The sequence below is a fragment of the Dipodomys spectabilis genome, unplaced genomic scaffold, assembly GCF_019054845.1.
Source record: "Dipodomys spectabilis isolate Male_0828 unplaced genomic scaffold, ASM1905484v1 ptg000215l, whole genome shotgun sequence".
Classification (NCBI taxonomy): Eukaryota; Metazoa; Chordata; class Mammalia; order Rodentia; family Heteromyidae; genus Dipodomys; species Dipodomys spectabilis.
The window spans coordinates 10,247,757-10,269,484 of record NW_024870892.1 but is presented as its reverse complement, the minus strand read 5'-3'; the positions used below and the strand labels follow the sequence as shown (position 1 = coordinate 10,269,484).

Below are 21,728 nucleotides of genomic sequence, written 5' to 3'. Positions count from 1 at the left end.
AGGGTGCCCCCTGGTGGCAGAAATGAGCTTAGAGGAGAAAGAGAGGTCACAGACTAGCCAAAGCATCTGGAAAATGAGGCACCTGGCACCTTATAGTTGAGGCTACAGAGAAGTGGCCAACCTGAGGAAGGCACAGTTCAGTTGGAAGACAGATGATTAATCGACCTGGTCACCACTTGATGGCATTGTATTGATTCGCGCCAGATTCAATAAGAGCAAGAATACCCTTTTCCAATGTCTTGAAATCTCCACTAATCACCCAGAGAAGAACCAAGGGTATTATGGGCACTAAACCTGTGTGTGCAGAGACGCTGAGCTCCGGGGAGGGTGTGCTGGTGAATACTGGGTGTCCTTTGGGGTTTCTGATACCCAGGTGAAACCTTTTGCTAGAAGGAATGAGTACATGCATTGCAACAGAAAGACCCTGAAGCCAGGCGCCAGTGGCTCACACCCGTAATCCTAGCTACTCAGGAGCTGAGATCTGAGGATCTCAGTTCAAAGCCAGCCCAGGCAGGAAAGTCCATGAGATTCTTATCTCCAATAAACCACTAGAAAACCACAAGTGGCGCTATGGCTCAAGCAGCAGAGCGCTCTCCTTGAGCTGAAGAGCTGAGGGACAGCACCCAGGCTCAGAGTTCAAGCCCCACAACCAACAAAAACAAAACAAAACAAAATGTAGTTTACTATATGCTTTTTTTTTTTTTTTTTTGGCTGGTCGTGGGGCTTGAACTCTGGGCCTGGGTGCTGTTCCTCAGCTCTTCAGCTCAAGGCTAGCGCTCTACCACTTGAGCCACAGCACCACTTCCGGCTTTTTATGCTTATATGGTGCTGAGGAATCAAACCCAGGGCCTCAGGCATGCAAGGCAAGCGCTCTACCATTGAGCCACCTTCCCAGCCCTCTATATGCTTGTGTGAAAGAAGACTCAGAGAATCTTTCAAGTCTGGTGCTGGTGATTCAGACCTGTAATCTTAGCTACTCAGGAAGCTGAGGTCTGGAGGATGGTAGTTTAAGGCTAGCTTAGGCAGAAAAGTCCCTAAGACTCCATCTCTAAAATACCACCACCCTTACTACCACCCCCCCCCCCCACACACACACACAAAAATGGGCTGGAGATATGGAGATGTGGTGCCAGCTAAGCAAACAATCTAAGCCAGTGGGAGGCCCTGAGGTCAAACCCCAGTACCAGGAGGGAAAAAAAAAGAACATTCTAGAAGGAAAGCAGTTTTCTAGCAAATCACAGGCCTGCAAGGCAGAATTGAGACTTTAAGATCTGGGAGAACCAAGGAGGAATCAAGGAAGAAACTGAATCAGAAGTGGGTCAATGGGGCTGGGAAGGTGGCTCAGTGGTAGAGCGCTTGCCTTGCATGCCTGAGGCCCTGGGTTTGATTCCTCAGCACCACATAAGCAAAAAAAAAAAAAAAAAAAAGTGGTTCAATGCACTGGCCTTGAAGAAGGCGCTGGTGACTCAGGCCAGGCTACTCAGGAGGCTGAAATCTGAGGATCACAGTTTGAAGTCAGCCAAGGTAGAAAAATCTGTGAAACAATTTTTTTGGTTAGCCCTGGGCCTTGAACTCATGGCCTGGGCACTGTCCCCGAGCCTCTTTGTCTTCAAGGCTAGAGCTCTACCACTTGACCCATGGCACCACTTCCGGCATTTTCTAAGTGGTTTATTGGAGATAAGAGTCTCATAGACTTTCCTGCCTGGGCTGGCTTCAAATCCCAATCCTAGGATCTTAGTCTCCTGAGTATTTAGGATAATAGGCATGAGCCACTGGCTCCTGGCTTAAGTTTGGGAAACTCTCATCTCCAGTTAACCAGCAAAAACTTGGAAGTGAAACCGTGGTACAAGTAGTATAAAGCCAGCCTTGAGTGAAAAAGCCAAGTGAGAGTGAGAAGCCCTTAGCCCAAGTTTAAGCCCCAGTACCAGCCACATCCTCTCCCTCCCCCCCCCCCCCCCCAGCTCCCCACCCCTACTCCAGGAAAAAATTCATTGTTTTTCTTTTTTTTGGTTGGTGGTGAGGCTTGAACTCTAGGCCTGGGCGCTGTCCCTGAGCTCCTCAGCTCAAGGCTAGCGCTCTACCACTTGAGCCACAGCGCCACTTCCATCTTTTTCTGCTTATATAGTGCTGAGGAATAGAACCCAGGGCCTCAAGCATGCAACGCAAACACTAGACCACTGAGCCACCTTCCCAGTCCGTGTCTCTGAGCTCTTCAGCTCAAGGCTAGTGCTCTACCATTTAATCCACAGCACCATTTCCAGTTTTCTGAGTGGTTTATTGGAGATAAGAGTCTCATGGGCTTTCCTGCCCAGGCTGGCTTTGAACCGTGATCCTCAGATCCCAGCCTCCTGAGTAGCTAGGATTATAGGTGGGAGCTACCAGCACCTGGCTAATTCATTGTTTTTCAAGTTCCACAACAAGGACAAGGATATGAACCTTGAGTTGACACCTTTAACAATCACTGTACAGTGAACGTGTGATGTGGTTGTATGTATATATGTGGTGTTCAATAAATGCTGCTGTGGTTAAGTCTGGTCTCCCTGGTTGGGCCAAACCCTCAGTGTGAAATTCTAGGAGTGACTCAGAAGGCTACGATCCGAGGATCCCATTTTGAGGCCAGCCCAGGTGGAAAAGTTTGAGAGACCCTTTTTTCCCAATTAACCAGCAAAAAGATGGAAGTAGAGCTGTGGTTCAAGTGGTAGAGTGCCACACCTACTCCGGTGGAGTCTGCTTAGCATGGGAAACCTGCTTTCAGACCTGAGAATGGGGCTTCACAGAAGCCTATCTCTGAGAATGGGACTTCACTGAAGTCTACCTCAGAGAATGGGGCTTCAAAGAGGCCTACCTCCTGGAAAGGCTGGCAAGCCCCTGGGAAAGATGTGTTTCTGTTCCTGTTTTTCTTTTCTTCGCTGTATAGGAGTGCCTATTAATCTTTCACTGTTTCTGCTGCTCATTGTACTTACTCATGCTCAACGTTCCCTTATTCAAGGCTCTTTCTTAAAAGTGTTGACGACTCCAACATCTGATGAGAATATGACTAACTCATCAGAGTTACCCTGAAAACCCCTCTTATGGAGGCTAGTAGACAAGTCATAAGTAAATATAAAAGTATTGGGGGTTTCATGACATCACTTCAGCAAAAGAAATTGTTTGTAAGAGATTTACAAGAAGCTGTAGGCACGGCTAGAGCAGAAAGAGTGTATGGCTATTGGAGACTTCCCTTTAATCCTAAAGCATATACAGTAGACTCATATAGATATCCTGTAGATAAGAAAGATGTAGAGGGATATTTAGGCCAAAAGCTAAATAAGATTCCTAAAAAGGTTGGTAGATAAAAGGTGGCAATGGCTTATCAGAGGAAAATGGTGGGATCTTACCTAGAGGACCCCAAAGACTTCCCCCAGATCCATAGCCTGTTACAGGTGTGTATGATAAGGATGGCAACCGTTGGGTAAACTACTTAGGAGAAAGCACTTCCTATTAGTCTCTTTCACTTACTGAGAGACTTGCTAGATCTAGGCCTCCTTGGTATTTACTATCAAAGAAGGAACACGAAAGATCTTATGAGACAGTTAAGGCCTCTATGGAGAAGAGTAAACGATTATGTGAAAGGGTTACAGAAAAGACACTATGAGCTTGAATTTGATATATGGCCAGATTTAACTAAGTATACTGAATATCATGATTTTTGGCCACAAATTGGGGACCCTCTAAAGAATGGCAAAGAAGCACAATTGCTTAGAAAAGATTTAAAACGCATAAAGTACAAAACTAAACAAAAGTAACTATGAAGTACTAGAGTTCATGCCTTTCTGTTCAGCACCTTGCCCATATGCCCTGGTTAATGGTTAATTGGTGAGAAACATCGAAACCCATTGTATTTCTTTTTTTTTTTTTTTGGGTCCGGTTGTGGGGCCTGAATTCTGGGCCTGGGCGCTGTCCCTCAGCTCTTCAGCTCAAGGCTAGCGCTCTACCACTTGAGCCACAGCGCCACTTCCGGCTCTTTTTCTTTTTGCTTATGTGGTGCTGAGGAATCGAACTCAGGGCCTCATGCATGCAAGGCAAGCGCTCTACCACTGAGCTACCTTCCCAGCCCCCATTGTATTTCTTAAAAATAGAGGTAAAGCCGAAAACAAGTGCCTGTCGTCATAGCTCGTCATCCAAAAAACAAGATCAGGCGACCAGCTGGTGACCACCCAAGAACGAAGCCTTGCAGCAAGATTGTGCAACCTTTTGCCCTTTCTCATGGAGACTTTTGCTATAAAAGCTTGTTATCCTCTGCATTAAATCGCACTCAGCATCCACTCCTCTTGTGTGTGAGTTGTCTGTTTGCCATCTCCCCACCTATTCCAGTTCCTCCACTAGGTGTCCTCCATCGTCCCGACAGAGCCGGTCCGAGGAAGTAGAGCACTGGCCTTGAGCAGAAAAAAGCTTAAGGGACAACACTCAGGCCCTGAGTTCAAGCCTCAGTTGTACCAACACACAAACACATACCCACAAAGACACACACACACACAATGAGGAAAGAAAGACTATAATTCACATGTCATAAAAGCCACTGTTACTGTTATTTGTAATATATTCATAAAATTGTGCTTCCATTGCTGGAAGAAAGGATAAGGAAGGAAGAGAGATGGAAAGAAAGGAAGAAAGAGGCCGGGCGCCAGTGGCTCACACCTGTCATCCTAGCTACTCAGGAGGTTCAAAGCCAGCCTGAGTAAGAAAGTCCATGAGACTCTTATGTCCAATTAACCACCCAAAAACTAGAAGTGGTGCTATGGCTCAAATGGTAGAGGGCTAGTCTTGAGCTGAAGAGCTCAGGGACAGTGTCCAGGCTCAGAGTTTAAGGCCCACAATCAACGTCAAAAAAAAAGAAGAAAAAGAAGAAGAAAGAGAGAAAGAAAGGAAGGAAGGAAAGGAAGGAAGGAAGGAAGGAAGGGAGGAAGAAAGGAAGGAAAGAAGGAAGGAAGAGAGGAAGAAAGGCAGGAAGGAAGGAAGGAAGGAAAGAAGGAAGGAAGGAAGGAAGACAGGGAGGGAGGGAGGAAAGGAGAGAAGGAGAGAAAGAAGGAAATGGAGAAACCCTAATACAGGAATGGAACAGGGCTTTTGGCACACAGATCTCAGTGAAGGTGGTGTCCCTAAAGGGCCCAGGGAAGAGTGTGTGCTGCTGGGGCTCCCCAACACCTCTGGGTCCTGGGCTCCCACAGAGGAAGGAAGGTTGCCATTAGGCACCCATGTTTCTTGTTGGTTTGATCATGGGACCCTGGAGCCCATCTTCTGCCTTCCTGTGATAAATAATGATAAATATTCAGAGACAACACTTTGTGTGCGTCATTACTGAGGCTTGAATTCAGGGCCTGCGTGCTCTCCCTGAGCTCTTTCGCTCAAAACTAACACCTTACCACTTGAGCTACAGCTCCACTTCTGGCTTTTTTGCTGGTTAATTGGAGATAAGATTCTCACAGACTTTCTTGTCTGGCTGGCTTCAAACCTCCATCCTCAGGTCTCAGCTTCCTGAGTAGCTAGGTTTACAGGCATGAACCATCCGTGTAACAAGTTTATAGCTACTAGTTCATCCAACCTTTGCTACAACAGGGGAGATAGTCTATTAATGTATCTCACATATTTATTTATCCAGTCCTGGGGCTTGAACTCAGGGCCTGGGCACTGTCCCTGAGCTTCTTTTGCTCAAGGTTAGCATTCTACCACTTGAGCCACAGCCCCACTTCTGGCTTTTTCTGAGTATGTGGTCCTGAGGAATGGAGCCCAGGGCTTTATGCATGGTAGGCAAGCTCTCTACCACTAAGCCACAATCCTAGCCGAATCTCACATTTTAGATAGGAGGAAACTAAGTCACAGAGGTGTCAACAGCCTGAAGTTCCACACCAGGGAGTGAGATTTGAACCCAGAGCAGACCCACTTGGCCTCCAGAACACGGGTGAACATAACATACAGGCAGTGTTCAATGAGTACACCTGACTCTGGGTCTCTTTTCTTGGGTTAGAGCCACCAAAAGACATGGCCCTTTAGTGTGCTCCATTCCTGGACACGAGACAGGGTTGTGCAAACAGCAAGCATTCACTAAGTGCTCCATGCTGACTTCAAGGCAGCAGCGTGGGGACTCCTCCGAAAGGAGAGAGGACAAAAGCAGTTAGAGAGTGTGTGTGTGTGTGTGCGTGTGTGTGCGCGCGTGTGTGTATGTGTGTGTGCATGCGTGTGTGTGCGCGCGCGTGTGTGCGTGTGTGTGCGTGTGTGTGCACGTGCGTGTGCGTGCGTGTGTATGTGTGTGTGCGTGTGTGTGTGCGCGCGTGTGCGCGCGCGTGTGTGTGCGTGTGCGTGTGCGTGCGTGTGTGTGTGTGCGCGCGCGTGTGTGCGTGTGTGTCTGCGCATGTGTGTGCGTGTGTGTGCGCGCGCGCGCGTGTGTGCATGTATGTGCGCGCGCGCGTGTGTGTGCGCGTGTGTATGTGCGTGTGTGTGCGCGCACGTGTGTGCGTGTGCGTGTGTATGTGTGTGTGTGCGTGTGTGTGTGCGCGTGTGTGTGCGCGCGCGTGTGTGTGTATGTGTGTGTGTGCGTGTGCGCGTGCGCGCGCGTGTGTGTGCGTGTGTATGTGTGTGCGTGTGTGTGCGCGCGTGCGTGTGTGTGTGCGTGCGTGTGTGTGTGCGTGTGTGCGTGTGTGTGCGCGTGTGTGCGCATGTGTGTGTGCGCGCGTGTGTGTGCGTGTGTGTGTGCACGCGTGCGTGTGTGTGTGCGTGTGTGTGTGCGCGTGCGCGTGTGTGTGTGTGTGTGTGTGTGCGTGTGTATGACCAAGCTGGGGACAATGGGCACTGATTGAGTGCCTGCTGTATGCCTGGCAATATGAGGGCGTGGAGAGTCACACCTGTTAGGGGAGCCCAGGACAAAAGACTCCAGGCAAGTCCGGCGCTGGTGGCTCACACCTGTAATCTTAGCTACTCAGGAGGCTGAGTTCTGAGGATTGCAGTTTGAAGCCAGCCCAGGCAGGAAAGTCTGTGAGACTCTTATCTCCAATGAACCACCAAAAAGCTGGAAATGGTGCTGTGGCTGTAAGTGGTAGAGGGCTAAGCCTTGAGCAAAAAAAAAAGAAAAACAATGCTTAGAGACAGTGTCCAGGCCCTGAGTTCAAGCCCCATGACTGACCCAAAAACAGTAAAGACTCCAGTTTGCCAGGATCTGGTGGCCCAGGGCCCCGGCCCCTCCCCTGACTGTTCTGGAAATGTCTGTCCGTTGGTTCCCTCCTCCACACCTTGTGTTGGAGCAGGGACGTTGGTCTTGCGACATTGTTGGCCACGGCATGGGGGAGGTCCGGATGGGTGGCTGGGCCCAGGGTCCTTCTCCATTGGGGGCATCAGCTCTTTCTTCACTCTAGACCCAGATGTTCTGGCAGCCAGGCTGTGTCCAGAGCCCTGCCAGGAACTCCAGTCAGGTCCCTACCGGGTCCAGTGTAGCTCAGCAGGGCAGGAGGAACTCTGGTGTGAGAGCTTATAAAGCCTGATGGGGCAGGAGGCAGTGATTCTGGGTAGAGAGCAAGAGGGAGACTCGTGACTGAGAGAGAGCCGTCCAGCTAGGGCCAGGGTGGGTCTCCATATGCTGGCAACCAACCAACCAACCAACCAATCAATCAATCAATCAATCAATCAATCAATCACAGCTTCAGCAGGGCACAAGTGGTTCACATTTGTAATCCTAGCTACTCACAAGGCTGATCTGAAGATGATGGTTCAAAGCCAGCCCACTCAGGAAAGTCCAGGAGACTCTTACCTCCAATGAACCAGCAAAAAAGCCAGAAGTGGGCTCAAGTGGTAGAGCACTAGCCTTGAGCACAAAAGCTTAGGGACATCACCTAGGCCCTGAATTCAATCCCGAGGACTGGCACATGAAAAATAAATAAATAAAAGGGAAAATCACAGCTCCCTTGCTATGTTGCTGGGTGGGCTATATAGCTGGGATGGGGTCCACAATATGCCTCAGTTTCCCTATCTTAAAAGAGCCAAGAGCCCCCTTGCCCCTCCAAGGGGAAAGGTCAAGATGGTGCTGAGGAAGAGGTGACATTATCTAAAAAGGAATGCATTCTTTTTTTTTTTCTTTTTGTGGGTCATGGAGCCTGAACTCTGGGCCTGGGCGCTGTCCCTCAGCTCTTCAGCTCAAGGCTAGCGCTCTACCACTTGAGCCACAGCACCACTTCCTTTTTTTTTTTTTTTTCTAGTGGTTTATTGGAGATGAGAGTCTCATAGACTTTCTTGCCCAGGCTGGCTTTGAACCGCGATCCTCAGATCTCAGCCTCCTGAGTAGCTAGGATTACAGATGTGAGCCACCAGCGCAGGAATGTACTCTTTATCAGACGTATGTCACTGTCATTCCTCTGTACATCACCTTAATAACAACAATAAAAAATTAGGGTTGGGAATGTAGGTTAGTGGTAGAGTGCTTGCCTAGCATTCATGAAGCCCTGGGTTTGGTTTCTCAGTACCACATCCACAGAAAAAGCCAGAAGTGGTGCTGTGGTTCAAGGGGTAGAGTGCTAGCCTTGAGCACAGACAGGCTTGGATACAGAGCCTAGGCCCCAGTGAAATAACAAGTCTGGTGTTTGCCTTGCTCTGCATAAACTGAGGCGCCAGGGCCAGTCAAGGCCTCTCAGTTCTTGGTGAGTCTGCCAGGTGACAGGTGGACAGCAGTTAGATGGTGACTAACGCATGTCATGTGCTATATTTGGGACATACTCACACACAATAAAATGGTGTACCTGGCATTCAACGTGCGTTCTGAATGAAACCTGGAGACCATGCTGCCAGCCTGGGCCCCCCCCCCCCCCGCTCCTTTTACTCCCTGCATGTTCCCGGAGAGGAAGTGGGGTGCCAGCTGGGGTGGGGCAATGCAACGGCCTCCCTGTGTGGGCTATAAGAGAGCCTGGCGGGCCCCAGGTGGGTACAGAGCCTCAGGGAGCCCGGGACCGCCATGACCTCCGTCTCCCCGCCCTCCGGCCCTGCTCTCATGGCTGCGCTGCTGGCCTTGCTATTAAGCGGTGAGTGATGATGTTGATCATCCTCGTGTGTGCGTCCGTGCATGGGTGTGCATGCTGAGACTTGAATTTGGGGCCTGAGTGCTGTCCCTTGCTTTTTGGCTTAAGACTGGCACTTTACTAATTGATCCACAGCACCACTCTGGCTTTTTCAGTGTATGCGGTACTGAGGAATCAAACCCAGGGCTTCATGCCTGGGAGACAAGCACTCTACCATTAAGCCAACTTCCCAGCCCTCCAAGCTGGCTTTGAACTGTGAACCTTAGATCTCAGCCTCCTGAGTAGGTAGGATTACTGGCGTGAGCCACCCGTGACTGACTAGTGCTGGCCATCCTCTTGGCCATCTGGCTCTTTCCCATCACCCGTGGGTATGTTTGAATCTCATCCTCATGGGTGGATGGCAGCTAGGACAAGGAACCCAGAAAGCAAGCAAACCAGGCACCCGTGGTTCAGGCCCCAGAGCTGGCAAGAAGGAGGAGTCGGAGGAGGAAAAGGAAATTGCCAGCCAGGGCACAGGTGGCTTGCACCTGCAATCCTAGCACCTCAGAGGCTGAGATCTGAAGATCATGGTACAAACCAGGCGAGAAAGCCTGTGAGACTATCTCCAATGAACCAGCAAAAAGATGGAAGTGTGGCTCAAGTGGTAGAGCTCTAACCTTGAGTGCAAAAAGCTCAGGGACAGCATCCAGACTCTGAGTTCAAGTTGGAAGGGGCTTAGTGGTAGAGTGCTTGCCTAGCGTGCATGAAGCCCTGAGTTCGATTCCTCAGTATCACATACAGAAGTGGTGCTGTGACTCAAGTAGTAGAATGCTAGCCTTGAGCACAGACAGACTGAGGGACAGTGCCTAGGCCCTGAGTTCAAGCCCCAGGATTGACAAAAAAGACAGACAGACAGACAGACAGACAGAAAGAAAGAAAGAAAGAAAGAAAGAAAGAAAGAAAGAAAGGAAGGAAGGAAGGAAGGAAGGAAGGAAGGAAGGAAGGAAGGAAGGAAGGAAGGAAGGAAGGAAGGAAGGAAGGAAGGAAGAAAAGTCACCACCCAGGCACCGGTAGCTCACGCCTGTAATCCTAACCACCCAAGAGGCTGAGATCTGAGGAGCATAGTTCAAAGCCAGCCAGGGCAGGAAGGTCCATGAGACTCTTTTTTTTGGGGGGGGGGGGCGCGGTCATGATGCCTGAACTCTGGGCCTAGGCACTGTCCCTCAGCTCTTCAGCTCAAGGCTAGCACTCTACCACTTGAGTCACAGCACCACTTTTGGCTTTTTCTTTTGCTTATGTGGTGCTGAGGAATCGAACCCAGGGCCTCAAGCATGCAAGGCAAGCGCTCTACCACTGAACCACCTTCCCAGCCCCCCGTGAGACTGTGAGACTCTTATCTCCAGTAAACCACCAGAAAACCAGAAGTGGAGCTGTGGCTCAAGCGGTAGAGCCCTCACCTTGAGCTGAAGAGTTGGGGAACAGCGCCCAGGTCCAGAGTTCAAGCCCCATGACCAACAACAACAAAAAAAGAAGTCACCAAGGCCCAAGAGCCCAGAACTGGGGGTTCCTCACATCCACTGGTGGGGGGAGATCCAGCAGCCAGACTTAAGTGTAGGGAATCTGTGGATAATCCCTGCTCTGCTCTCTGCCTCAGTTTCCCCATCTGCTGTGTGTTCTCGGAGTGCCACCTCTCAGGCCCTTACCATCCCCACCCTGTATGTCCCCCCGGCCTGCAGGCCCCGCACTGGCCTCTGAGATTGTGGGTGGCCGGCCGGCCAGGCCCCACGCATGGCCCTTCATGGTGTCCCTGCAGCAGCGCGGGGGCCACTTCTGCGGGGGGACCCTGATCGCCCCCAACTTCGTCTTGTCTGCGGCACACTGCGTGAATGGCAGGTGAGTGTCTCCTCCAGCTCCCAGCCTGGGGGTCTCCAGTGTGTCCGGGGTGATGATTGCAGGGCTCCTGTGAGCTTGTCCTAAGTCTGGGGTCACCAAGGCTCCCCCCTCTCCCAGATGGCTCTGGGCAAGTCCTCAGGGAGGGGATCCCTTGCGCCCCACCCCACGACCACACACACCTTCCTCCATCCCGCCCTCCCAGGAATGCCCAGTTGGTGTCTGCCGTGCTGGGCGCTCACAACCTGCGGCAGGCAGAGCGCGCCACCCGGCAGACGTTCAGGGTGCAGCGTGTGTTCGAGAACGGCTACGACCCCACTCGCCTGCTGAACGACATCGTGGTTCTCCAGGTGCCTGCAGGGAGGAGACAGGCCTGGGGGAGGGGGAGAGCTGCAGGTGTAAGGGCCAAGGGGTGGGGGGTGGGGCACTGCAGGGGCAGATGTGGGGGGCGGGGGGCACTGTGGGGGCAGATGTGGGGGGCGGGGGGCACTGTGGGGGCAGATGTGGGGGGGCGGTCCAGAGGGCAGATCTAACTGGGTACCTCGTCCTGACTCTGCCTCAGTTCCTACTTTGGTAACCTGCCCTTGGGACAGCTGTGAAGAGATTAAATGGGATGAAAAAAGGAAAGTTCCCATCTGCTGTCAGTCAACAAATCCCTCGGTTCACCCAGCCTGTGTGGGCAGTCCCTGTCTTTGGGGAATAGGGCAAAAGTGCATCCTTGGGGGGCAGGTGAGATACTTGATAGATTGTGCATTGGGTGCAGTACTGGAGGCTGACCACTCAGGGGCGCTGTCCCTCAGCTCTTCAGCTCAAGGCTAGCGCTCCACCACTTGAGCCACAGCACCACTTGCGGTTTTCTGGTGGGTTTTTTTAAATTGGAGATAAGAGTCTCACGGACTTTCCTGCCCAGGTTGGCGTTGAACCGTGATCCTCAGATCTCAACCTCCTGAGTAGCTAGGATCACAGGTGTGAGCCTGTCCCTGAGCCTTTTTGTTCAAGGCTAGTGGTCTACCACTTGAGCCACAGCTCCAGTTTTAGCGTTTTGCTGCTTTAACTGGAGCTAAGAGTTTTATGAACTTTCTGCCTGGGCTGGCTTCAAACCATGATCCTCACATTTCAGCCTTCTGAGTAGTTAGGATTAGGGGCACAAGTCACTGGCACCCAGCCAAGTGGAAGGCTTGCCAGGATTTCCTCTCTGTCCTGACTCTTGGCTTGCAAAATAATGGCCGAAGCTGGGCACTGGTGCCTCACGTCTGTAATCTTAGCTACACAGGAGGCTGAGGTTTGAGGATCACACTTTAAAGCCAGCCTGGGTAGGAAAGTCTATGAATCTCTTATCTCCAATTAACCACCAGAAAACCAGAAGTGGTACTGCTGTGGCTCTAAGTGGTAAAGCACTAGCCATGAGCAAAAGAGCTCAGGGACAGCACCCAGGCCCTGAGTTTAAGTCCCACAACTGAAAAAAAAAAAAAGGAAAAGAAAAGAAAAGAAAAGTAAAAGATGGCAGAGAGGGCTGCTATTGAACACCTGCTATGTTTACTGACCTCCAGCTTCCTCCAGGGACAACTTTGCAGCATTGTGGGTGGTTTCACATTACAGATGAGGAAACTGAGGCACCGGGAAGGGAGGCTTTCCTTCTGCTGCCTCCACTTGACATCTTGGTCTCTGATCCCTCTGACTGCAGCTCACTGGCTCGGCTACCATCAATGCCAATGTGCAGGTGGCGAGGCTGCCAGCTCAGGGCCAAGGTGTGGGCAATGGGACGCAGTGCCTGGCCATGGGCTGGGGCAGGCTGGGCACCAACCAGCCAGTGCCCAGTGTCCTGCAGGAACTCAACGTGACCGTGGTGACGTCTCAGTGCCGACGCGGTGTAAATGTGTGCACAATTGTTCCACGCCGACGGGCCGGCATCTGCTTTGTAAGTATCCCATGCTCCCCTCTGCACCCAGCCTCAGCTACTCAAGCCTCAAGGAGTGGTCAGACCCCAGGAAGGTCTTCCCCACCCTGGTGGGCAGGTAGGAGTCTCAAGGTCCAGCCTCAGACCCTCTCCATCTGCACAGGGGGACTCCGGCGGGCCCCTGGTCTGCAACGGGCTGATCCAAGGCATCGACTCCTTCATCCGGGGCAGTTGCGGCTCTGGCATCTACCCCGATGCCTTCGCGCCAGTGGCAGAGTTTGCCAACTGGATTAACTCCATTATTCGACGCCAGGACAACCACCCCGTTCCCCACCTCAGAGACCCAGCAAGCAGGATCAACTAGGGCAGACCGCCCTGGCCAATCCACCTCAGCTATCTAAGAGGCTCTTTTCTGTGCTGAACAATAAAAGTTCCCGACGTTTTGTAGAATATGTGTTCGGTGTTCCTTGTTGGTTCAATTGAGCCTTAAGAAAAGTTAGTGAGTACAGACTCTCTTGAGCACACCGCCACCTAGTGACAGCAGTGTCAAGACATTAGGACCAGAAATAAGTCTGTCCCTCCTTCCCCACTGTCCCTCCCTCCCTCCCTTCCTCCCTCCCTTCCCTTCCTCCTCTGCTTTTTTTTTTTTTCTCTCAAGTCCTGAGGCTTGAAGTCAAGGCCTAGATGATGTCCTTGAGCTTGTTTTGCTCAAAGCCCAGTGTGCCTGCCTGCTTGCTTTCTTTCTTTCTTTCCTTTCTTTCTTTCTTTCTTTCCTTTCTTTCCTTCCTTCCTTCTTTCCTTCCTTCCTCCCTTCCTCTTTCTGTTATTTGATGCCAGTACAAGGGCTTGAACTCAGGACCTTGTGCTCTCAAATGGCTTTGTCGCTTAAGGCTAGTGTTCTACCATTTGCACCACAGTGTCATTTCTGGCTTTTTGTGTGTGTGTGTCAGTCGTGGGGCTTGAACTCTGGGCTTGGACACTGTCCCTTAGCTCTTCAGCTCAAGTGCTCTACCACTTGAGCCACAGCGCCACTTCCAGTTTTCTAGTGGTTTATTGGAGATAAGAGTCTCACAGACGGGCTGGGAAGGTGGCTCAGTGGTAGAGCGCTTGCCTTACATGCTTGAGGCCCTGGGTTCGATTCCTCAGCACCACATAAGCAGAAAAAAAATGCCGGAATTGGCACTGTGGCTCAAGTGGTAGAGTGCTAGCCTTGAGCTGAAGAGCTGAGGGACAGTGCCCAGGCCCAGAGTTCAGGCCCCACGACCAGAACCCCCCCCCCCCCAAAAAAAAAAAAAAAGAGTCTCATGGACTTTTCTGCCCGGGCTGGCTTCGAACCGTGATCCTCAGATCTCAGCCTCCTCAGTAGCTAGGATTACAGGTGTGAGCCACCGGCGCCTGGCTTCACTTCTGGCTTTTTGCTGGTTAGTTGGAAATAAAACTTTCATAGACTTTTCTTCTCTGGTTGGCTTTGAACCTGGATCCTCATATCTCAGTCTCCTGAAGGCATCAGCCACTAGCACCTGGCCTTTTCCCACTACCTGTAAAAGGACATCTTCTGCCATTTCTTTTCTTTTTCCTTCTTTAAAATCCAGCTTCAGGGCTGGGAACATTGCTTAGCACTACAATGCTTACCTATCATGAATGAAGTCCTGGGTTCGATTCCTCAGTACCACATAAACAGAAAAGGCCAGAAGAGGTGCTGTGGCTTGAGTGGTAGAGTTCTAACCTTGAACAAAAGTAGCTCAGGGACAGGGGCAGGCCCTGAGTTCAAGCTGCACAACTGCCAAAAAAAAAAAAATCCAGTTTCACTGGCCCCAGTGGCTTACACCTGTAATCCTAGCTACTCAGGAGGAAAGTTTGTGAGAATTTTATCTCCAATTAGCCACTAAAATGATGGAAGCAGAGTTGTGGCTCAAATGGTAGAGCACCAACCTTGAGAGAAAAAGCTCAAGGACAGCACCCAAGCCCCTGAGTTCGAGCCTCAGATTGGCATGTATACACACACACACACACACACACACACACACACACACACACACACACACACACACTCCTACTTTCACTGGATCATTTGAGGCCACACTGGTCCAAAAAAAAAAAATTCGAGAGATTCTACTTCAACCAATGGCTGGGTGTGTGGTCAGATACAATTTTTTTTGTTTGTTTGTTTTTTGTTGGGACCTGAACTCTGGGCCTGGGCGCTGTCCCTCAGCTCTTCAGCTCAAGGCTAGCGCTCTACCACTTGAGCCACAGCGCCACTTCTGGCTTTTTTCTTTTTGCTTATATGGTGCTGAGGACTCGAACCCAGGGCCTCAAGCATGCAAGGCAAGCGCTCTACCACTGAGCCACCTACCCAGCCCTTTTGTTTTGTTTTTTTTTTGGGGGGGGGTCCAGTTGTGGGGCCTGAACTCTGGGCCTGGGCACTGTCCTCAGCTCTTCAGATCAAGGCTAGTGCTCTACCACTTGAGCCACAGTGCCACTTCCGGCTTTTTTCTTTTTGCTTATGTGGTGCTGAGGAATCGAACCCAGGGCCTCATGCATGCAAGGCAAGCGCTCTACCACTGAGCCACCTTCCCAGCCCCTCACAGACTATCTTGCATGGACTGGCTTTGAACTATGATTCTCAGAGCTCAGCCTCTTGAGTATTAGGATTACAGGCATGAGCCACCAGTGCCCAGCGAAGACCCTCTTTTGATGTGTGTGCAGTGTTGGGGAGCATGTTAAGCACATGGTCTACCTCAGTCCCCACCTCAGGGCTCTGCCCACTGCCCTTCTCTGGGCAGCCCCTCCCCTCCACTCTCCCTCCTGCCTTGTGATCTCTTCTTCCACTAAATACAGTTCGGAGAATTCTGCATGTCAGCAGCAGCTGTACAAGTTCAGGGTTGTTTATGGAACTGTCCCTTCTAGCTGGGTCCCTGGATGCTTTCCAAATTTGGTTGCAACTTTGGATGTTCTTGTTTGCACAATCTAAGATTTATCAACTTCTCTGACAAATTGCTTTTTGTTTTGTTTTGGGTTTTTTTGGTGCTATTCCTGGAGCTTGAACTCAGAGTCTGGGCATTGTCCCTGAACCTTTGTGCTCAAGGCTAGTGCTCTAATACTTGAGCCACAGCTCCACTTCTGATTTTTTTTGTAGTTTGTTGGAGACAAAAGTCTCATGGACTTTCCTGCCTGGTTTGGCTTTGAACCTTACTTGTCAGAGCTCAGCCTCCGGCTAGAGAAGATTACAGGCATGAGTCACTGGCGCCTTGCTTTTCTTCAGTTGCAGAGGGTATACTGTGCTACTTGGTTTTTTCCTCTTCTTTAAAATCTGCTTTCAACAAATGTGTTAGGTCCAGCCTTTAATCCTGTAATGATTAGTTCAAGAAGGAGCCAATCATAGACAGCCCAGCCAATCATAGGCCGCCCTGACACTTGGGTTGGTATAATGGGGATTTTAGGAGGGACTGACTCCTGGGGCCACCAGTCAGTTTAGCCTCCTTGGGACCTTTAGAAGGAACCTTGGTGAGGACAAGGGCCTTCAAGGAAGAAAGGAGAAACCAGAATCCAACTCCTGACATTGTTCAGGAACCTGGATCAAGCCATACCTGATGGCAGAAATCCCCAAACTTCCCATTTAGCTTTCCTGATTGAAGGCTCCATTACATTGGACTTCATTTTCTTTAGCTGCCTGTACTTCCCTCCCATCTTCCCAACATTCTATTTGTTGGAGTGTCAGGCCCTGAAAGGCCATCAGGGTATGGGGGCAATGCTGTTAGTGACCGTCCCTAGCCCTACTGGACTTTTTCTTTCTTTTTTTTTTTTTGTCGGTCGTGGGGCCTGAACTCTGGGCCTGGGCACTGTCCCTCAGCTCTTCAGCTCAAGGCTAGCACCCTGCCACTTTGAGCCACAGTGCCACTTCTGTTTTTTTCTGCTTATGAGGTGCTGAGGAATCAAACCCAGGGCCTCATGCATGCAAGGCAAGTACTCTACCACTGAGCCACCTTCCCAGCCCCTCCCCTTTTTTTGGTCAGTCATGGGGCTTGAACTCTGGGCCTGGGCACTGTCCCTCAGCTATTAAGCTCAAGGTGAGTGCTCTACCATTTGAGCCACAGTGCCACTTCCAGTTTTCTGGTGGTTCACTGGGGGTAAGTCTCACGGACTTTCCTGCCCAGGATGGCTTTGAACTGTGATCCTCAGATCTCAGCTGCCTAAGTAGCTAGGATTACAGGTGTGAGCCATCAGCACCCAGCTGGACTTTATCTTCAAGCTGACAGAGAAAGAACAGAGAGGGAGTTGGGAAGATGGAAGTGGGTTGTTTACAAACTCAGCCTCTGATTGTGAAACTTCAAGCTAGAAGGACACTTGAGGTCTGGGAGAAGTAGAGTAGGGGGCTGGGTGGTCTAGCCCTCCTCTCCTTCATTTCAGGGGCTGCTTCCCATAGGGTGGGCACTGGGTAAATGGCAGGGGGTGTGGGGGGAGGCAGGGAAGCGGTGGCTCACCCATGGGCCTGCTCAAACTCTGGAAGGCACAGAGGCTGGGTGGGTGGATTCCCTTTCCCCAGCTGGGCCACTGCCAAAGCAGCAGATGGGGCCCCCTCCCCCCTCCCCAGCCATAAAAGGGCTCCTGACCGGTCTGGGTCATTGTCCCAGCCACAGGGGCTCCGTGTTCAGCATGGTGTGCCTAGCAGCTCTGCTTCTGTGGGTGGCTGCGTGTGGTGAGTGGATGTGGGAGGGGTGCTGGGCAGAGGCATGCACAGAAGTCAATTGAGACCCATCGTGCCCAGTCCCAGCAGGCAGGCTGAAGGGGGGCCGACTGTCCACAAACGGATAGCCCTTACAGTGAAAGCCTGCCATCCTGCCGTCTGAGTGCACATCCTCTACAGCGGGAACCTGAAACTCTCCAGTGGCAACTTAGGTTTGGGCTCAGTGTGCCCAAGAGCCGGGTACTCGGGCACTTCTGCTTCAGTTGCAGCTCCGGGGGGGGGGGGGGCAGGACAATGATGGGAGGGTATGGGAGGGCATCTCATCTCAGGGCAGGCTTGGATCAGATGGGGTGTGCTGGGGTTCAAGTACACGCACGGTTCTCCCCCTTGCCTGCCCACCGCAGCGGCACAGCCCCGGGGACGGATCCTGGGCGGGCAGGAGGCCAAGGCCCACGAGCGGCCCTACATGGCGTCGGTGCAGGTGAACGGGACCCATCTGTGTGGCGGCGTCCTGGTGGCAGAGCAGTGGGTGCTGAGCGCGGCGCACTGCCTGGAAGATGCGTGAGTGGCCGGCTGCGGGGGGGGGGGGGGGGGGGGGGAGGGCCGGGGGTGGGCGAGGAAGCTGAGGGAGGAGGGAGAATCTGAGGGGAGGCTGCCATGCGGTGAGACTGCCTTGGAGGAAAGTTGGAGGGAGGAGGCCATGGGGAGGGGGCTGCCATAGACCAAGTCTGCCAGGGGGAAGAGGCTGGTGGGGAGAGGCTGCCAGGGGGAGGAGGCCAGTGGGGGGGGGGAGGCGGCCATGGGGAGGAGGCCGGTGGGAAGAGGCTACCAGGGGGAGGAGGCTGGTGGGGGGAAGGCTGCCTGGGGGAGGAGGTCGGTGGGGGGAAGGCGGCCATGGGGAGAGGCAGCCATGGAGAGGAGGCCAGTGGGGAGAGGCTGCCAGGGGGAGGAGGCCAGTGGGGAGGAGGCGGCCATGGGGAGGAGGCCGGTGGGGAGGAGGCTGCCAGGGGGAAGAGGCCAGTGGGGGGAAGGCAGCCACGGGGAGGATGGTGGGAGGGAGGCTACCAGGGGGAGGAGGCTGGTGGGGGGGGAGGCCGCCATGGGGAGGAGGCCGGTGGGGGGAGGCCGCCATGGGGAGGAGGCCGGTGGGGGGGGGAGGCCGGTGGGGGGGGAGGTCGGTGGGGGGAGGCCGCCATGGGGAGGAGGCCGGTGGGGGGGGGAGGTCGGTGGGGGGGGAGGCCGCCATGGGGAGGAGGCCGGTGGGGCTCCGCCCCGACGCGGGCCTCGCTCCGTCCCCAGGGCCCACGGGAAGATGCAGGTGCTCCTGGGCGCGCACTCGCTGTCGCGGCCCGAGCCCACCAAGCGCCGGTACGACGTGCTCCACGCCGTGCCCCACCCGGACAGCCGGCCCGAGTCCATCGCGCATGACCTCCTGCTGCTGCAGGTCGGGCCCGGCCCGCGCGCCCCGCCCCCCGCGCCCCGCCCCCGCGCCCCGCCCCCGCGCCCCGCCCCGCGCCCCGCCCCGCGCCCCGCGCCCCGCCCCGCGCCCCGCCCCGCGCCCCGCCCCGCGCCCCGCCCCGCGCCCCGCCCCGCGCCCCGCCCCGCGCCCCGCCCCGCGCCCCGCCCCGCGCCCCCGCCCCCGCGCCCCGCCCCGCGCCCCCGCGCCCCTCGTGTTAGCCCTCGCCCCGCGACTCGCCCCGCCCCCAGCCCCGCCCCCCTCGTGTTAGCCCCCCCCCAGCCCCACCCTCGCCCCAGTCCCGCCCCGCCCCCTCGTGTTAGCCCCCCAGCCCCGCCCCCTCGTGTTAGCCCCCAGCCCCGTCCTCGCCCCAGTCCCGCCCCGCCCCCTCGTGTTAGCCCCCAGCCCCGCTCCACCCCCAGCCCCGCCCCGCTCCGCCCCCTCGTGTTAGCCCTCGCCCCGCGACCCGACCCGCCCCCAGCCCCGCCCCCTCGTGTTAGCCCCCCCCAGCCCCGCCCCGCGCCCCGCCCCCTCGTGTTAGCCCCCAGCCGCGCCCCGCCCTGCGCCCCAGCCCCGCCCCCTCGTGTTAGCCCCCCCCAGCCCCGCCCTCGCCCCAGCCCCGCCCCGCCCCCTCGTGTTAGCCCCCAGCCCCGCCCCGCGCGCCCCGCCCCGCCCCCTCGTGTTAGCCCTCAGCCGCGCCCCCGCCCCGCCCCGCCCCGCCCCCAGCCCCGCCCCTCGTGTTAGCCCCCAGCCCCGACTCTGACGTCCTCCCCCGTCCACACCCCCTCAGCTGTCGGAGAAAGCGGCCCTGGGCCCCGCCGTGCGGCCCCTGCCCTGGCAGCGCGAGAACCGCGACGTGGCGCCCGGCACGCTCTGCGACGTGGCAGGCTGGGGCGTGGTCAGCCACGCCGGGCGCCGGCCCGACCGCCTGCAGCACGTGCGGCTGCCCGTGATGGACCGCGCCACCTGCAACGAGCGCGTCCACTACGACGGCGCCATCAGCGAGAGCATGATGTGCGCCCAGAGCAACCGCCGCGACAGCTGCAGGGTGCGCGGGGCGGGGCGTGGGAGGGGCGGGGCCGCGCCGGGGGCGGGGCCTCCGGGGCAGGTACCCGGATGGAGCGAGGTGGAGGTGGAGGGGCGGAGCTTGTGTAGTTACAGGAGAGAGGGGAGGGGCTCTGGGCTAGGGGGCGTGGCCTGATGGGGTGAGGGGCGGGTCACTGACAGGTAAGAAGAGCAAGGGAGGGATGCGGGGCGGTGGGAGTTGGGTATCATTGGTTCACTCCTGTAATTCTAGCTACTCAGGAGGCTGAGATCTGAGGTTCGAAGTTCGAAGCCAGTCTGGGTGGAAAAGACCGGGAGACTCATCCCCAATTAACCACCAGAAAAACCGGAAGTGGCGCTGTGGCTCAGTGTAGAGTGCTCACCTTGAGCAAGAGAGTTCTGGGACTGACAAAAAAAAGGTCTCACAGGCTTTCCTGCCCAAGCTGGCTTCGAACTGCGATCGTCAGATCTCAGGCTCCAGAGTAGATAGGATTATAGACCCAAGCACCGAGTCCGAGAGACTCTGATCTCCGATTAACGAACAAAAAGCCAGAAGTGGTAGAGTGCCAGCCTTGAGTGAAAAAGCTCAAGGACGGCGCCCGAGCCCTGAGTTCAACCCCCAGCCCCAGGATCGGCACACGCAAACACACATGCAAGCCTGAGAATAAGATCCAGGATTGGAAAGGCGCTTGGAGATAGGGCAGAAAGCGGGGCTGAAATAAAGCAGATGAGGCCCTAGAGGAGTGGAGCCAGGATCTGCTGGGCCTGACTTGAAGAGGGCGGGGCCGGATGTAGCCGAGGCCCCTCTGTGGGCGGAGCTTGGGGTTGCTAGGACTACAATGTCCGGCCTAGAAGCTGCCTGAGGCACGCAGAGGGGCGGGGCCCCCGGTGGGTGGAGCTTGGGATTGACAGACTACAATGTCCTTCCTGGGCGGTGCGCGAGGCTAGCAGAGGCGGGGCCTCGGTGGGCGTAACGCGCCGGTCCCGCCCCACTACAGGGAGACTCCGGCGGCCCGCTGGTGTGCGGGGGCGTGGTCGAAGGCGTGGTCACGTCGGGCTCGCGCGTCTGCGGCAACCGCAAGAAGCCGGGCATCTACACGCGGGTGTCGAACTACACAAGCTGGATTGATGGCATTATGGCCGGGTGGGGTGGCCCAAACGGAACCTACCAGCCGAATGGAACCTATGAGCCGATGACGATGACACTAGAGTCCCAACTTTAAAAGCATGCAAGCCTTTAATCCTAGCTTCTCAGGAGTTTCGAAGCCAGCCTGAGCAGGAAAACCAGGGCAAGTCTTTATCTTCAGTTAGCAAGCAAAGCAAAAAAGAAAAAGCTGGAAGTGGAGCTGTGGTAGGGTGCTAGCCTGGAGCACAAAAGCTCAAGGGTAGTGCCCAGGCCTCGAGCTCAAGTCCCAGGACTGGCACACACAAAAATAAAGACATTTAAACCTGTGTCCTGCCCGTCTTTGTTGACTACCTGCAGCCAGCATGGAGTGGGGGGGGGGGGGGGCAGCCAGGGCCTGTGCCTGGGAGCTCCGTGGCATGAGCCCAGAGGCCCCAGGGCCTTTCCACCTTGGACACCTTGGAGGCCAGGTGTCTCCAAGACCAACCACACAGAAGCGCCCTTGCTTTCCCAGACCTAGATTTTTTTTTTTTTTTGGTTGGTCGTGGGGCTTGAACTCTGGGCCTGGGCGCTGTACTCTATCTACCACTTGAGCCACAGTGCTACTTCTGGTTTTCTGG

At 54.6% G+C, this 21,728-nt stretch overlaps 2 protein-coding genes across 2 annotated transcripts; both read left to right on the top strand.

Annotated features, from left to right (window-relative positions):
• Positions 1 to 8,958: 8,958 nt before the first annotated feature.
• LOC122122820 (neutrophil elastase-like) lies at positions 8,959 to 13,231 on the top strand. Its single transcript, XM_042697221.1, has 5 exons — positions 8,959 to 9,038; positions 10,751 to 10,907; positions 11,110 to 11,254; positions 12,589 to 12,822; positions 12,965 to 13,231. Exons 1-5 carry the CDS (start codon positions 8,972 to 8,974, stop codon positions 13,163 to 13,165), a joined length of 804 nt encoding a protein of 267 aa, XP_042553155.1. The 5' UTR covers positions 8,959 to 8,971; the 3' UTR covers positions 13,166 to 13,231.
• A 4,161-nt stretch (positions 13,232 to 17,392) lies between these two features.
• Cfd (complement factor D) lies at positions 17,393 to 21,376 on the top strand. The gene is made up of 5 exons (XM_042697101.1): positions 17,393 to 17,497; positions 17,890 to 18,046; positions 18,785 to 18,929; positions 19,732 to 19,989; positions 20,984 to 21,376. Exons 1-5 carry the CDS (start codon positions 17,455 to 17,457, stop codon positions 21,206 to 21,208), a joined length of 828 nt encoding a protein of 275 aa, XP_042553035.1. The 5' UTR covers positions 17,393 to 17,454; the 3' UTR covers positions 21,209 to 21,376.
• Positions 21,377 to 21,728: the final 352 nt, after the last annotated feature.